Source organism: Rutidosis leptorrhynchoides, chromosome 1, assembly GCF_046630445.1.
Source record: "Rutidosis leptorrhynchoides isolate AG116_Rl617_1_P2 chromosome 1, CSIRO_AGI_Rlap_v1, whole genome shotgun sequence".
Taxonomy (NCBI): Eukaryota; Viridiplantae; Streptophyta; class Magnoliopsida; order Asterales; family Asteraceae; genus Rutidosis; species Rutidosis leptorrhynchoides.
The window spans coordinates 427364026-427378699 of NC_092333.1; the positions used below are offsets into that span (position 1 = coordinate 427364026).

The window sequence follows — 14674 nt, forward strand, 5'->3', positions numbered from 1 at the left end:
CACTAATCACAGTAATTTTTTTTGAAAGAATGGCTAATTAACGAATCAAAATCTCTAATATATGGTTATGTTCCCAGGAAAATAATTGTTCCCAAAAACATCACACTAATAAAAAAAAAATTCTTCCCAATAGTTTAATATGGTTATATTTTGTGGGGTTTATGAATTTTGCTAGAAATGATCGGTACATAAAGGATCAGTGATGAGGTCATTACGCCTTCTGATGCATATGTGAACGATGGTTCAACTACTGTTTGGCCCACTACCTTGGGTTTTTTAATGGGCTTGGATGTCGAGTTCAAGAAAAAATTAAGTTATGTTGATAGCTTAACTAACACCAACATACCGAAGATTTGGAAGAAGGGAATTGGTTGAATTAAATGACACGAGCAAGTATGGATAAGAGTTTGCATGGAATTTGTTTCTTTAGGTTTTATCCATTTTTTAAATTCCTATTTTCTAGTTAGTATCCCGTATTATATATCTTGTTTTGTGGAGATTGAAAAGTTAGTTTTTGAATTATATTGCTATTGATAATAAAAGTTAGAACCGTGAAGGTTTTTCCTCTAAACCGTGAAGGTTTGTTCTATCCATTCAAGTTTCGTTTAGCCATGATCATTTCTTAATTGTTTAACCGAGAAGGTTATACACCATTTGGTATCAGATTCCAGGCATGGCTAAACAAGCTGAGATCGAGAGACTGAATCGCAAAATTCAAGAGTTGGAAGACATGAATAATCTCTTGCGTAATATAGAGATGAAACTTGCAAATCTTGAATTTTTAAAAGAGGCTCAATCGGATGACTTTGTTGATTCCGTTGATCAAGTTTTTAATATGGAGTATCTTCCCGAACCTTGTGTGGTTGAAGACATCATACCTATTTATGATACCGACAGTGAGGAAGAGGACGAAGAGGCACAAGAAAATGAGGTGAACATTCGCTTGACATCTTTGGTGTCGCCAATCACCTGTGATCGTGACGAAGAAACAATTGATGGTCTTTTTTGTGTGTTAGAAAAAATTAACAACAACACGTCCAAGATTGAAATCCCGGTTCATTATAATTTATTCGCCACTTTTAAGGTTGCTAATTTGTCATCTTTTGTCGGTTATAGTGGCGATGCTGTAGACTCGAGGACGAGTCTTTTCGAAGAAGGGGAGAATGATGCATATGTGAACGATGGTTCAACTACTATTTGGCCCACTACCTTGGGTTTCTTAATGGGCTTGGATGTCGAGTTCAAGAAAAAATTAAGTTATGTTGATAGTTTAACTAACACCAACATACCGAAGATTTGGAAGAAGGGAATTGGTTGAATTAAATGACACGAGAGAGTATGGATAAGAGTTTGCATGGAATTTGTTTCTTTAGGTTTTATCCATTTTTAAAATTCCTATTTTTTAGTTAGTATCCCGTATTATATACCTTGTTTTGTGGAGATTGAAAAGTTAGTTTTTGAATTATATTGCTATTGATAATAAAAGTTAGAACCGTGAAGGTTTTTCCTCCAAACCGTGAAGGTTTGTTTTATCCATTCAAGTTTCGTTTAGCCACGATCATTTCTTAATTGTTTAACCGAGAAGGTTATACACCATTGTTATACACCACCTTCGGTTTTTTTTTTCAACGATCACACCCCATTAAGGCGCGATGGGAATGATTTGGTGCACCGTATTTTGGAGATGCATGGGGCGCATTTTTGTTGTTTGAAGATTCTGCCACTGAGAGGGGACAGTTTACACTATAAATGCGCCACAACAACTAAATTTTATTTTAAACAACATCAAACTAACAAATAACACGTTACTAAAGTTTATTTTCAACAACATCAATTACGTTGATTTTTTACGTATGCTTTTGTGGAAAGCAGTTGCGGGACCCGTAGACGAAAATTGTCTTCTTTAAATTTACATATAAGTAATTAGTATGGTCTTTTGATAATCTAATAGAAACTTTATTGTTAAGAAAAACTGTAATATTAAATGGGTCACCGTCTACCGCGTCTTTTTTTTTTGTTGATTTTTGAGACAGTCTCAACCTCCGGCAACCTCCGGCTTTGACTGCGGGGTATGTTAGTCAAAGATTATGCAGATTGATGGGCCTACTAAATGGTTTTATGTGTTGAACTGATATGTTAAAACAAATGGAACTAGTTAATATCAGCGTATAATTTGATAAAATCAAATGATAGTCAACATCTTTTCAGTTATTAATATCTTTTCAGTTACTCTGCATTCTCGAGATTTTTTTTTAATGAAAAAAAAAGGAAACAGACTGATTAAAAAAATAATAGTGATTCTCGAGTTTTTATTTTAATCGGAAAGGAATAGAAAGTAAATGACTAGAGGATAGTACATTTATTTATTTGTTAACACCACTCTCCACATAGATTGAGAGGGATAGTACCCGTCAGTACTATTCCTGCTTTTCAAGATTTTTGCTCATCCCCTGCCTAAACCTGTACTACCATTCCCCGCAAATCACCACTCATTTTTGATTTGATCCTTTCACAATACATATGATGAATAATTAATATGTTTACTATGCTTTTATTTATAGCCTTCAATTTGTTTATATTGTTATCAATATCAACTTTCATTTCAATTAGATGGATTTCAAGATTGAATGGATTAGTTTTTACAATGCACCCCAGGGAATAATATTAACAACTCTAATTGACTTTTGATGATTACTTTGGACAAATTGATCCCACAGTTGCTGATTATTTAGGGTAACCATGACCATTTTCAAAATAATATTTAAACACTTTCTAAGTTGCTCCCAGTTTGGATGCCATTGCATCGTTTCCGAAATCCATCAGATTTCGATTCAGTCCATCTCCTTTGTTTGTCTTCGTCTGGCCGGAGGAACACGATGAGAGGATTGGAGAGTTTTTCGCAATTAATTTGGGGTAATCCGGCGAGAGTAGCCGCCGGAGTTGAGATCGGTGATTCTCATCTTTCCAGTCCTCTTTATGAAATTGTATCGATAAGAAGAAAATAGTATCTTTCTGATATTGCTGTTCTGTTCTGCCTGTTCATGATTTTCAGGGATGCAGTCATCGTAATACAGACTAGTTCATTGTGGTTCTAGTATTTACTGGACACGAGACTAAGGTGCTTTAAGTTTTTTCATTTCATCAAATGCTTATTATTATAGATATACAGGTGATGATGAATGCCTTGAATGTCCCTTCGAAAAAAAAAAAAAAAAACTTGATTAAGTAGGTGTGGTCCTATCAATATTTTGTTTGTTTTTGTTGATCTGGTTGTAGAGATGTGTTCAGGTTTAAAGTTTCCAGGCGTGTTTAGCAAACTACACCCTGAGTTCAATTGTGTGTTTAGCAATTTGCAGATGTGTTTAGTTATGTTATCGGTGTTAGGGTTGAAATTTGATTTGGACTCCCCACACAACTTTGGTAAACCGTACTCGTTTGAACATTTTGGGGGAGATCTCGCCATCTCGCGAAATCTCGGGAAGATCTGGGACGTTGACTTACATTGGCTTTTTAGTTTTTTTAATATAAATTATATAAATATATTTATATTTATATACATTTTCCCAAGATTTTACGAGAAAATCCGAGATTTTGACGAGAAAATCCTAAATCTGAGAAATCGTGGCCTTGACCAAGTTTGACCCTGTTGACTGAGAAATCTCGGGAGATGGACATCTCGTCTCGGCTGCCTTCCGATCTCGGAGAGAACTAACGAGAACACTGAATGTAGGTACTCTCCAAGTCGAAAGAAACTTTTGGACTGGATTAACAATTTAGACCAACACAAGGACTTGGCGTAATTTTGTCTAATGTGTATGTGAAGTACAACATGGTAGGTCATACTGTAAGTAGGACCCTAAATTGATTATAACAATACTCAAACATAATAAATGTAATTGTCTCTTTCAACTTGGTATGCAATCATAAATGTAGATATCATCTCCAATAATTCTAAATTGTTTGGATTTGATATTATAAATTTATAGTAACCTGAATAGTTTGCTATTTGGTTGAATAGTTTGCCAGTATTGACCTTTATTATATGAAGCAAAATCACTTATGACATCACACAAACAACTATGAATAAGATTAATACCTTCATGTTTAATCTTGTGATAACCCTCACGAGTCTAAATTTCTACTGCACTTCTACTTCCCAGGATGGCGTCAGTTTAAGAACGGATCAACTTGCTCTTGAAGAAATCAAAGCCCAAATCACTACTGACCCATTTGGCATTATATCGAAAAACTGGACTTCAAACACCTCCATCTGTACCTGGAGAGGTGTTTCATGCAGTTTACCATTTCAAACTCGAAGGGTAACTGTTCTAGATCTTTCCAACATGGGTCTCGTAGGAACAATCTCTCCGCATATCGGTAATCTTTCAGTCCTCACTTCACTTGACTTCACCAACAACAGTTTTCATGGCTCAATACCTCCCGAAATCATGCAAATGCGCCATTTGGAAGAGTTGTACTTGGGAAACAATGATCTCACAGGAGACTTACCATTGTCGTATTCTAAAAGCCTGCCAAAACTTGAAATTTTGTTTCTTGATTACAATAATCTCACAGGCACTCTGTCTTCTGTTTTTCTTGATCGTATGCCAAGTCTCAAGACTCTGAGTTTAAGATATAACTCTTTTTATGGAAATATTCCGGATGAAATCGGTAACCGATCAAGACTGAGATTTTTGTCCCTGAATAATAACCAGTTTACTGGTTTAGTCCCACAAACACTTTTCAATCTGTCTTATTTGACAAGGGCTGACTTATCATTTAATAGTCTATCTGGGACTCTGCCAGACGATATGTGCAATCAGCTTGCTTATCTCATTCAGTTGTATATATCTGGGAATAAACTCACGGGATCAATTCCGTCACTCATCGAAAAATGTCAGCAGCTTCGTTATTTATCCATTTCCTTGAATGAGTTTAATGGTGTTATACCCAGGGGTATTTGGAATTTGACGCTTTTGGAAGAGTTATATCTCGGCTACAATAACTTACAAGAAGGTATGTATTTTTTCCTGTCTACCTCATTGAGGTGTTGTTTCAGGTTTTACTGACTTGATTTCACCCAAATGGTATTTAATTAACAGTGGTCATACTAAGTTCTACCTACAGGATCACTTTAGCCCAACAACATGTAAACATGTCCTACATATTAAGTAATTTAGTACTGTAAAACGATAGAGGAAGGTTCCCTTAAGCTTATAAGCATACATTTGTTTCTTTCAATATCCGATGTGGAACATTGGCTTGCACCTTTTAATTGATTATCTCCATTAATCACCCTGTTAACCAGTTTATCGTTACATGCTACTTACTACATGCTTGCTATTTCTGTCTTGCTGCTGACTTGCTTAGGTGTAACGCCATCCACATCCGGGCTTCAACCATAGCTCATATACCATTTGTAGGATCACTTTCGCCCAACATGTCATACATATTAGCCTACTAAGTTCCTTAGTATTCTAAAACAAATCGACGTGGGACATTGACTTCCACCTTTTAACTGATTATCTCCAACACTACCGTCATATCCAGTCTCAAATGCAGTATTATAAGGATCACAAAACGACCAGACTAGACGGGTTGCATTACGAATCACAAGTAAACTGAAAAGAAACAAACTTTTACCATTAGTTAAAATGGAATGAGTAGACCCGTCAGCACTTATATGCATATTATTCTGAATTATTTTTTGTGTACGTTAATCCTTTTTTTAATGATCTTTTTAACGTTTACAATTTGGAAGGTAGTATACATCCGAGTAATATTTGGCAGACGGTTAAAGTGTGGGATTCATTTGACTATCTTAAACTTCAACTTGCTTAGTTTTTTACACTTTTTACCCATATATGTATATGTATTACCTCGAATATGATATTGTACATATATTACAAGTGACGATTTTTTTGAATGTTTAAACAGGTTTAATTCCAGCTGACATACAGAACTTGAAAAGGTTGACGACATTATCCATTCCTGATGGGAATTTGGTCGGTCATGTTCCTCAAGTCGTATTCAACATATCTTCTCTCAGAGTACTTAATCTCAGAAAAAACTTGTTTTCCAAACTTCCGATCTCGAATTACAACATCAATCTGCTTGAAGAATTAGACCTTTCTTATAATCAGTTTACGGGTCAACTTCCTTCTGGTTTCTGGAAATTGAAAGGACTTCGACGGATTGATTTATCAAATAATCACTTTACAGGAAGCATTTCTTCTGATGTCATGAATTTGACACTCCTTACGCATATCTATTTACAAAGTAATAGATTAACAGGTATCTTACTATGTAATTATCACTACTTTCATGCGATATATATAGATAGTTGTTATTATGCATGGGAGGCCCGGAGGGGAGCAACGTGATCCATCGCTCGGGGCCCAAAGTTTTTAAGGGCCCATCTTTTTTATATGAACAGACACAATCGGAGATTTGAGAAATAGAAGAACTAGGGAAACACAACTGAAGCAGCGAAGGCGAAGCATAATAGGCGTAAAATCAACAATAAAAAACTCTATAAAAAAAGAAATCAAAGTCCACTAGCATTTTAGTAAGGCTCAAAGGGCCTTATTCTGAATAGCTTATATTATTCGTTAGGGCTTAAGTGACTTGTTTTTTAAATAACTTGCATTATTCCTTATGGCCTAAGGGTCCTTTTTTTTTTTTTTTTTTTTTTATTTCGTTCTAGGTACTTAAAATCTTCGGGACTGTAAATTTCTTTAAATATAACCCAAAATGTATCATGTGTAATTCAAAACCAATTATGCATTTGATGATATTGCATCAACTACTTGAAGTTTCACTCGTGTTGATCTAGACTTGTGGTATCAAACATTGTAACAGGAATTATTCCAAACGAGATCAACTACCTTCCATCATTGGACACTTTGGGTTTACAAGATAATGACCTCGAGGGAAACATTCGATTCAACATCTCAACACTAAAAGTTTTGGACTTGAGTGTTAATTCATTTTCTAGTATTCTCCCTGCAGAGTTCGGGTTTTGGCTTCCGAATCTCGAAAGACTATACTTGCGCAACAATTTATTTCGAGGAACTCTTCCAAGCTCAATCGTTAATGCTTCCAAACTTTATGAAATAGAAATATCTACTAACTCATTTAGTGGGTCCATACCAATCACAATAGGTAGATTAGAATTGTTGGAGCGACTATTATTTGGACAAAACAATTTCACCGTTGAGGGTTCGGAACTAATTTTTCTATCATCATTGACAAATTGTCGAAAGTTGAGAACTTTAGCATTTGCTCAAAATCCATTAATGAACGCAAATCTTCCATCTTCTATAGGTAACCTTTCTACATCTCTTGAACTATTTCAAGCATTCGAAAGCGGAATCAAAGGCAATATTCCAAGTGGAATTGGCAACTTGACTAATTTGAGAACGTTGGCTTTGGATACGAATGAGTTAGTTGGAAACATCCCAACCGAACTCGGGAAGCTTCAAAATTTAGGCCAGCTGTATCTCGAAAGCAATAGAATAAAAGGAAAGGTGCCACAAGAATTTTGTCTCTTGCGAAACTTGGGCGAATTGTATTTGAGCGACAATCGGCTCTCAGGGATTATACCAACATGCATCGGAGATATTGGTTCGCTTTCATGGTTATTCTTGGATTCAAATTCGTTCACCGATACCATACCGTCCACAATTTGGAGCCATAAATCGCTTGTGGCTCTAAATTTGTCCTCGAATTTCTTGATCGGAAACTTACCATCAAGTATTGGAAGCTCTAACCCGCTTCTTACCGTTTTAGACTTGTCATCAAATAAGATTTCAGGTGCTATTCCAAGTAGCATCGGTGGTTACCAAATGTTGAAGAAACTTTCGTTGGCCCGTAACTACCTACAAGGTACGATTCCCGAGTCGCTTGGCATGTTGATAAGTTTGGAGCTTTTGGACTTATCACAAAATAATCTATCTGGTGTAATTCCCACATCTTTAGAAGCACTTAGATACCTTGAATCCTTTAATGTGTCTTACAATAGACTACAAGGAGAAATCCCAAATGGGGGGAAATTTAGTAATTTCACCGCTTTTTCATTTACGCATAATAAAGATCTTTGTGGTGCACCAAAGTACAAAGTCTTATCATGCAGAAGAAAACATCACAAGTCAAAAGCTTTGTCATCTCTCAAGTATGTATTACCCATAGTTATTGTACTATCAGTAATAGGTTTTGTTATTGCTGTTTACTTGTTGAGAAGACACAAAAAACGCATCCAAACAAATGTGGACCCTTCAACGGGTTATAATTGGAAAAGAGTTTCATATTATGAAATCGTAAGAGCAACAAATTCATTTGATGAAAGTAACTTGATTGGAAAGGGGGCTTATGGATCGGTATATGAGGGAAAGCTCTCGGACGGGGTAAATATTGCAGTCAAGGTTTTTAATTTGTTCTCGGAACGTGCAGTAAAGAGTTTTGATAGTGAATGTGAAGTTTTACGCAATATTCGCCATAGGAATCTTGTTAGTATAATTAGCAGTTGCACTAACATGGATTTTAGATGTTTAGTATTGAAATACATTCCGAATGGGAGCCTGGAGCAGTGGTTGTATTCACATAACTATTTTTTGAGTCTCATGCAACGACTACAGATAATGATAGACGTTGCATCAGCCATTGAGTATCTACATCATGGTAATGCAACACCTATTATTCATTGTGATCTGAAGCCGAGCAATGTCCTTCTTGATGAAGATATGAAAGGATACGTTTGTGATTTTGGTATTGCAAAAATTGTTGGTGATGAAGAACTCATGTTAAGAACAACAACTTTAGGAACAGTAGGATACATGGCTCCAGGTATGACTCATTCAATCATTTGATTCTTCTTATTATAATTCTTATATTGTAAAATAATTAATTATATCAGTTTTTACGGAAAATATGTTGACCATTAATGGACCTTAATTAGTTACTATAATATTATTCATGGTCCTTGCTAGTATTGATTGTTTGATTATTGTTGTTTTCTTAAATGTAAAAGTTGAGATACTTAAGTTTGTTGTTTAGTGTCATTATGTTTATTGGATGATGGTCTTGAACATAGATTGATTGTATTTCTAATATGATATGTTAATCTCTGCTTCTTGATTGTCTAGTAGTTTTTCATATGATTGCTTTTGTTAGTAAGGTTACATATGTGACCTTGAATCTGTGCATACTTAATTGTAACCACATACTCTGTATATTGCTTAGGGTTATGATATCCATTTTCTGATTTTATGAAATGAATCTAATGGAACTGTTAATTAGGTTTTTAGGGAAATGACCACATGTGCCACTGATCAATTTTTCACCCAGAACGGAGCAATACATTTCTGGAATTTGAATTTATTGACCGCCTTCAATAAATAAACATCATTTATCACTAACAGATATAGTTTTTTTTTTTTTTTTTTTAATTGTGCACAGAATATGGGATGGAAGGAATTGTATCGACTGGATGCGACGTCTATAGTTTTGGGATTCTGTTGCTGGAAACATTTACAAGGAAAAAGCCCACTGACGAGATGTTTTGTGGAGAGTTACGTTTGCGAAGCTGGGTTCTTGAAGCAACGCAGCGTTCAATCTTTGAAGTTGTTGATACGAATTTGATCAGTGGGAATATATCAACCAAGGAGGAGGAATCTCTAGCATCTATTTTCAATTTGGCAATGGATTGCACATCTGATTTATCTTCTCGGAGGATAAACATGGAAGAAACAGTGGTTAGGCTATCCAAAATCTATAAAAATGTCCTACAAAATAATTAATATATCTGTTTCTTTTTGTATGTAACTTGACAATCATACTAGCCTTTCATAATGTGATAAATTAAGGGAACATTATATGTATAAAAGTTGCATTTGTTAATGGCAGTTTGAAAACCATGAATTGTTTGTTGCATTACATGATTTTAGAAATAAGTAAGCTGGCTTACAGAAAAGGAGAAACTTTTTCATACAGAAAATGAATTACAAAATAGATATAAATATACAAGGAAATCATCATGTTCTCAAACCCTTAACAATCAATTTATGATTTTTAAAAATCACTTTCCGGGGACAAAGTTTGTTGCGTATGACCATGCATTGTTGGCAACAGGGTCAGCAAGGTGGTCAGCTAAGTTCTCCAATGGTCCCTTTCCAGTCACGATGGCTTGAACGAAGAACCCAAACATAGAGAACATGGCTAATCTTCCATTCTTGAGTTCCTTCACCTTCAATTCAGCAAATGCCTCTGGATCATCAGCAAGGCCCAATGGGTCAAAGCTACCACCAGGGTAAAGTGGGTCTACAACCTCACCCAAGGGCCCACCGGCAATTCTGTAACCCTCAACCGCACCCATCAAGATCACTTGGGTAGCCCAAATGGCCAAGATGCTCTGTGCATGGACCAAACTTGGGTTTCCCAAATAATCAAGTCCACCTTCACTAAAGATTTGAGCTCCAGCCTTAAACCATACGGCCTCACCGAACTTCACACCGTTACGGGCCAAAAGTTCTGGGAATACACATCCAAGAGCTCCAAGCATGGCCCATCTAGAGTGGATGACCTCAAGTTCACGGTTCTTGGCGAATGTCTCAGGATCTGCAGAAAGACCAGCAGTGTCCCAACCGTAGTCACCTGGGAATTCACCAGTGAGGTATGATGGGGCCTCACCGGAGAATGGGCCCAAGTATTTTACACGGTCTGGGCCATACCATGGGCTTCCTGATGGTGCAACCTTTTTGGGTGTTGCGGTTTTTCTCATTGAAACACGTCCGTTTCCGAGAAGCTCGGAACCGGATACAGCGGTTTGCACTGCTTGTCCGACAAAAGATGATGAGAGAGCCATGGTAGAAGCAGCCATTGAATATTTTCTCAAAGTAGAAGGTAAGGATATAATGAGAGAATTAGTAGTTTGGAGGTTGACTGCTTGAGTTTGAATGGCTTCTTCAAACTTGTATATATAGGGGTAATTGAGTTATCTTCAAGATATGTTTGTTGATTATGATTGGTGGTTGATATTTTTGATGGCTAAGAATGATGATTACCATGGACCAATAAGCAGAAGACATGTGTACATCTTTGATTCATATCAAGATTTTCAATCCATAAAAAGCTAGAAAGTTAGATTGATGATCACTACAAGAATCATGTGGCTTAAGGGATCCCCGCCATAACATGTATCTGATAGTATAGATGCACAAATCGGATAAAAAACCGGATTCGGACAAATAAAAAAACCGGATTTTTTTGTCCGGATTTTTCGGAACCGGTTCCGGATCCGGTTCCGGTTCTCGGCGTCGGATTTTTTTCGGATTTTTTTCCGGAACCGGTTCTTTTTCGGATCTCGATCGGATTTTTTCGGATTTTTCTTGGACTAGGATTCGATTTTGCGAATTATATTTTTACCGGTTCTATTTTTTTTAACGTTTGACAACAATAATATAATCGGTATAAAGAAAAGTTATAACGCTCAAGTGCTCAACACAATAGATAATATAAATAACAATATTCGAACAATACAATTATATAAATAACACTTTTATTCGAACGATACAATAATAAAAATAAAAGCACTTTTATTCGAACAATAAAAACACTTTAAAATGTCAAGGTTGTTAAATTGTTCTTCACTCATGTTTAGTGCAAAGTTTGCCATCTTATAATTTCCCAACTCGCTTGTGGGTGCCGATGTTCGTGCGCGTTTGGAAGCGTCTTCACGTACCAAGTTAAAAAGACTTATTTTGAGGTCTCGGCTCCTTCGAGAAGATGATCCGGGTTGGTCAACAATTGGGTTTGATTGTCGACCAATGAGCGGTAACGGCTAAATAAGAATTTGCCGTTCCATGTGGTGCGCTCCAAACATCACAAGTTATAGAAACCCTATGTTTATATGTTCGAAAACCTTCAATTATTTCAGTTTTAGCTTTTTTCCATAATTTAAAGGCGTCACGTCTTAAGGTAGAACGACTTACATTGCTATATCGCGGTTGTAGTCCATAATAAATATGAGAATGTTTGTTGGTACATTTTCAACCAAGGCATTACCATGTATTTATAATGGACTTTGTGGGGTTAAAATGGTAAAAAAAAAACTAAAAAAAAAAAAAAAAAGGCTGAAACTGCAAAAAAAAAAAAAAAAAAAAAAAAAAAAAAAAGTTTTTTGAAAAACCGGATCGGATCCGGATCCGGATCCAAACCGGATCGGATAAAATCCGGTTTATATCCGGAAAAAATCCGGTTTTCTTGAAAAACTGGATCCGGGTGGAACCGGATCGGATCTCGGATCCGGATCCGATTTTTGCTGTGTCCGGTTTTGCTTGGATCCGGTTCCGGATCGGGTCACCGGATCGGATCTGGATCCGGTTTTTTTGCCCATCTATATCTGATAGTACATGATACCAAATGAAATTAAATGAAGTTAAAGCTATAATATGTGTTGATTTTAGACAATGTTACCAAATTATTTAATGTTGAAAGATTGTTTTATGTTATGGTATTCAGAAGCAACAACAGTAAATTAAATATTAATGATCCATAATCCATTTAAAACTAAACCTTTTAGTACAGAATGTACTCCCCATATACATAAATTTTCAGTATGGCATAAATCAGGAGTGTTCTTTATGTTTGTCTAGTGCAATTTTTTTTTATATATATACATATTACATATACATATTATACATCAAATATATCTATATCTTTACTACCTTATTAAAAGGCATTTGATTTGAGCCCTCCATTCAAATATTGAACTACTTATATCCCAGGCAAGCTATTTTAAAACTTTTAGATTATCAAATTTTCATCTAAAAGACATTAACATTTACACACTACTCGCAAGAGAAACCTTCGTTTTCACATTCTCCGCTATCATATATGCTTCATGCATCCCCAAGTTTTCGGTAGATCAGTATACTGCCATCATCGATTCACGATTATAACCAATCAGTTGGAGAACGTAAAAATTTCATATATAGCAGCATCGTTGAAAATTATGTAATCCAATTCGGTTATACTGAATTAGTTTCCGATTGAATAAATACATTTTAATATTGTATCAAGTTAGGAACTAAACCTTGAGCTTCATATACAAAGAAAATTTCAATTTCTTAAAGAGAACGAAGAAATATAAGACAACTAATGCAATGAAAGGTAGCAAAGCAAAGCAATAGAGACCACCCTCTTCAATGTTAGAAATTATAAAGCATAAGAGGATGATGGTCTAGAACACATGGGTAACCAAGATACATAGTAGAATGGCAAACATATGTACAATATACAAAGAACAAGGTACAAGTCTTTGTTGCATGAGAATAATCAACGGCATTCACAGAACAAGCTTTGTGATCGAAAGAAAAAGAGCTGCCACATGGGTACAAGAAAAATGATATTTTACATTTCCATGGCTATTGTCAATTGTAGGAAAATATCAAATACTTGTGGAACACAGAGCTGCCACATGGGATTAGCCAACCATTCACAATAAAAACATTTGCATTTAATTCTATTGAACACAAGTAGGATCTTATGTGACCAATCACAGTTGAGATAAAAATATTTTAAGATAACAAAGGATTACTCATTTCATGCTATAAATAAACAGACAAAATTTACACACCTTCACAACACAAAAATATCAAAACATCTTTTAACCTACCTCAAGCAATGGCTTCTTCCACAATGGCTCTGTCATCTCCTTTTGCCGGACAAGCCGTGAAAGCGGCTCCATCCGTTTCCGAGCTTCTTGGAAACGGAAAGGTTTCAATGAGGAAAACTGCTGCACCTAAAAAAGTTGCACCTTCAGGAAGCCCATGGTATGGCCCAGACCGTGTTAAGTACTTGGGCCCATTCTCCGGTGAGGCCCCATCATACCTCACTGGTGAATTCCCAGGTGACTACGGATGGGACACTGCTGGGCTTTCAGCTGATCCAGAAACATTCGCCAAGAACCGTGAGCTCGAGGTTATCCACTCTAGATGGGCCATGCTTGGAGCTCTAGGATGTGTCTTCCCAGAGCTTTTGGCCCGTAACGGTGTGAAGTTTGGTGAGGCCGTATGGTTCAAGGCTGGAGCCCAAATCTTTAGTGAAGGTGGGCTTGACTACTTGGGAAACCCAAGTTTGGTTCATGCTCAAAGCATTTTGGCAATTTGGGCTACCCAAGTGATCTTGATGGGTGCGGTTGAGGGTTACAGAATTGCTGGTGGGCCTTTGGGTGAGGTTGTAGACCCACTTTACCCTGGTGGTAGCTTTGACCCATTGGGTCTTGCTGATGATCCAGAGGCATTTGCTGAATTGAAGGTGAAGGAACTCAAGAATGGGAGACTAGCCATGTTCTCTATGTTTGGGTTCTTTGTTCAAGCCATTGTGACCGGAAAGGGACCATTGGAGAACTTGGCTGACCACCTTGCTGACCCTGTTGCCAACAACGCTTGGTCATATGCTACAAATTTTGTCCCTGGAAAGTAAATGTAATGAAATGTGATGTAATATGCTTATGCTATGTGAATTAATATATGGTCATTTTTGAGCATTTTATGCATGTTTTGTTTTTTACTATTTGTGAATTTTAACTCAAAAAAAGATTCACCTTGACTAAAGACTAGGTAGCAGTACTAGCCCTGTGAAGTATGAACATTAAGCAAACATTTATTGTTAATTT

General features: G+C 36.3%; 3 protein-coding genes across 3 annotated transcripts; 2 read left to right on the top strand and 1 right to left on the bottom strand.

Moving 5' to 3' along the window:
- Positions 1-4079: 4079 nt before the first annotated feature.
- LOC139886597 (uncharacterized) lies at positions 4080-9892 on the top strand. The gene is made up of 4 exons (XM_071870453.1): positions 4080-5016; positions 5938-6294; positions 6862-8844; positions 9457-9892. The coding sequence occupies exons 1-4, from the start codon at positions 4080-4082 to the stop codon at positions 9795-9797; spliced, it is 3618 nt and encodes a 1205-aa protein (XP_071726554.1). The 3' UTR covers positions 9798-9892.
- A 68-nt stretch (positions 9893-9960) lies between these two features.
- Positions 9961-10934, bottom strand: LOC139886596 (chlorophyll a-b binding protein 3C, chloroplastic-like). Its single transcript, XM_071870452.1, has one exon. It carries the CDS (start codon positions 10874-10876, stop codon positions 10076-10078), a length of 801 nt encoding a protein of 266 aa, XP_071726553.1. The 5' UTR covers positions 10877-10934; the 3' UTR covers positions 9961-10075.
- A 2715-nt stretch (positions 10935-13649) lies between these two features.
- LOC139872412 (chlorophyll a-b binding protein 16, chloroplastic) lies at positions 13650-14545 on the top strand. The gene has a single exon (XM_071860286.1). The coding sequence runs from the start codon at positions 13681-13683 to the stop codon at positions 14479-14481; it is 801 nt and encodes a 266-aa protein (XP_071716387.1). The 5' UTR covers positions 13650-13680; the 3' UTR covers positions 14482-14545.
- The last annotated feature ends 129 nt before the right edge of the window (positions 14546-14674 follow it).

What these genes read in the sequence shown, in the direction of transcription:
- LOC139886597 (XM_071870453.1), top strand. Translation starts at nt 4,080, where the DNA reads ATGAATAAGATTAATACCTTCATGTTTAATCTTGTGATAACCCTCACG. An exon ending in CTACAATAACTTACAAGAAG is followed by an intron (nt 5,017 to 5,937) that starts GTATGTATTTTT and finishes ATGTTTAAACAG; the next exon opens with GTTTAATTCCAGCTGACATA. An exon ending in AGTAGGATACATGGCTCCAG is followed by an intron (nt 8,845 to 9,456) that starts GTATGACTCATT and finishes AATTGTGCACAG; the next exon opens with AATATGGGATGGAAGGAATT.
- LOC139886596 (XM_071870452.1), bottom strand. Translation starts at nt 10,876, where the DNA reads ATGGCTGCTTCTACCATGGCTCTCTCATCATCTTTTGTCGGACAAGCA.
- LOC139872412 (XM_071860286.1), top strand. Translation starts at nt 13,681, where the DNA reads ATGGCTTCTTCCACAATGGCTCTGTCATCTCCTTTTGCCGGACAAGCC.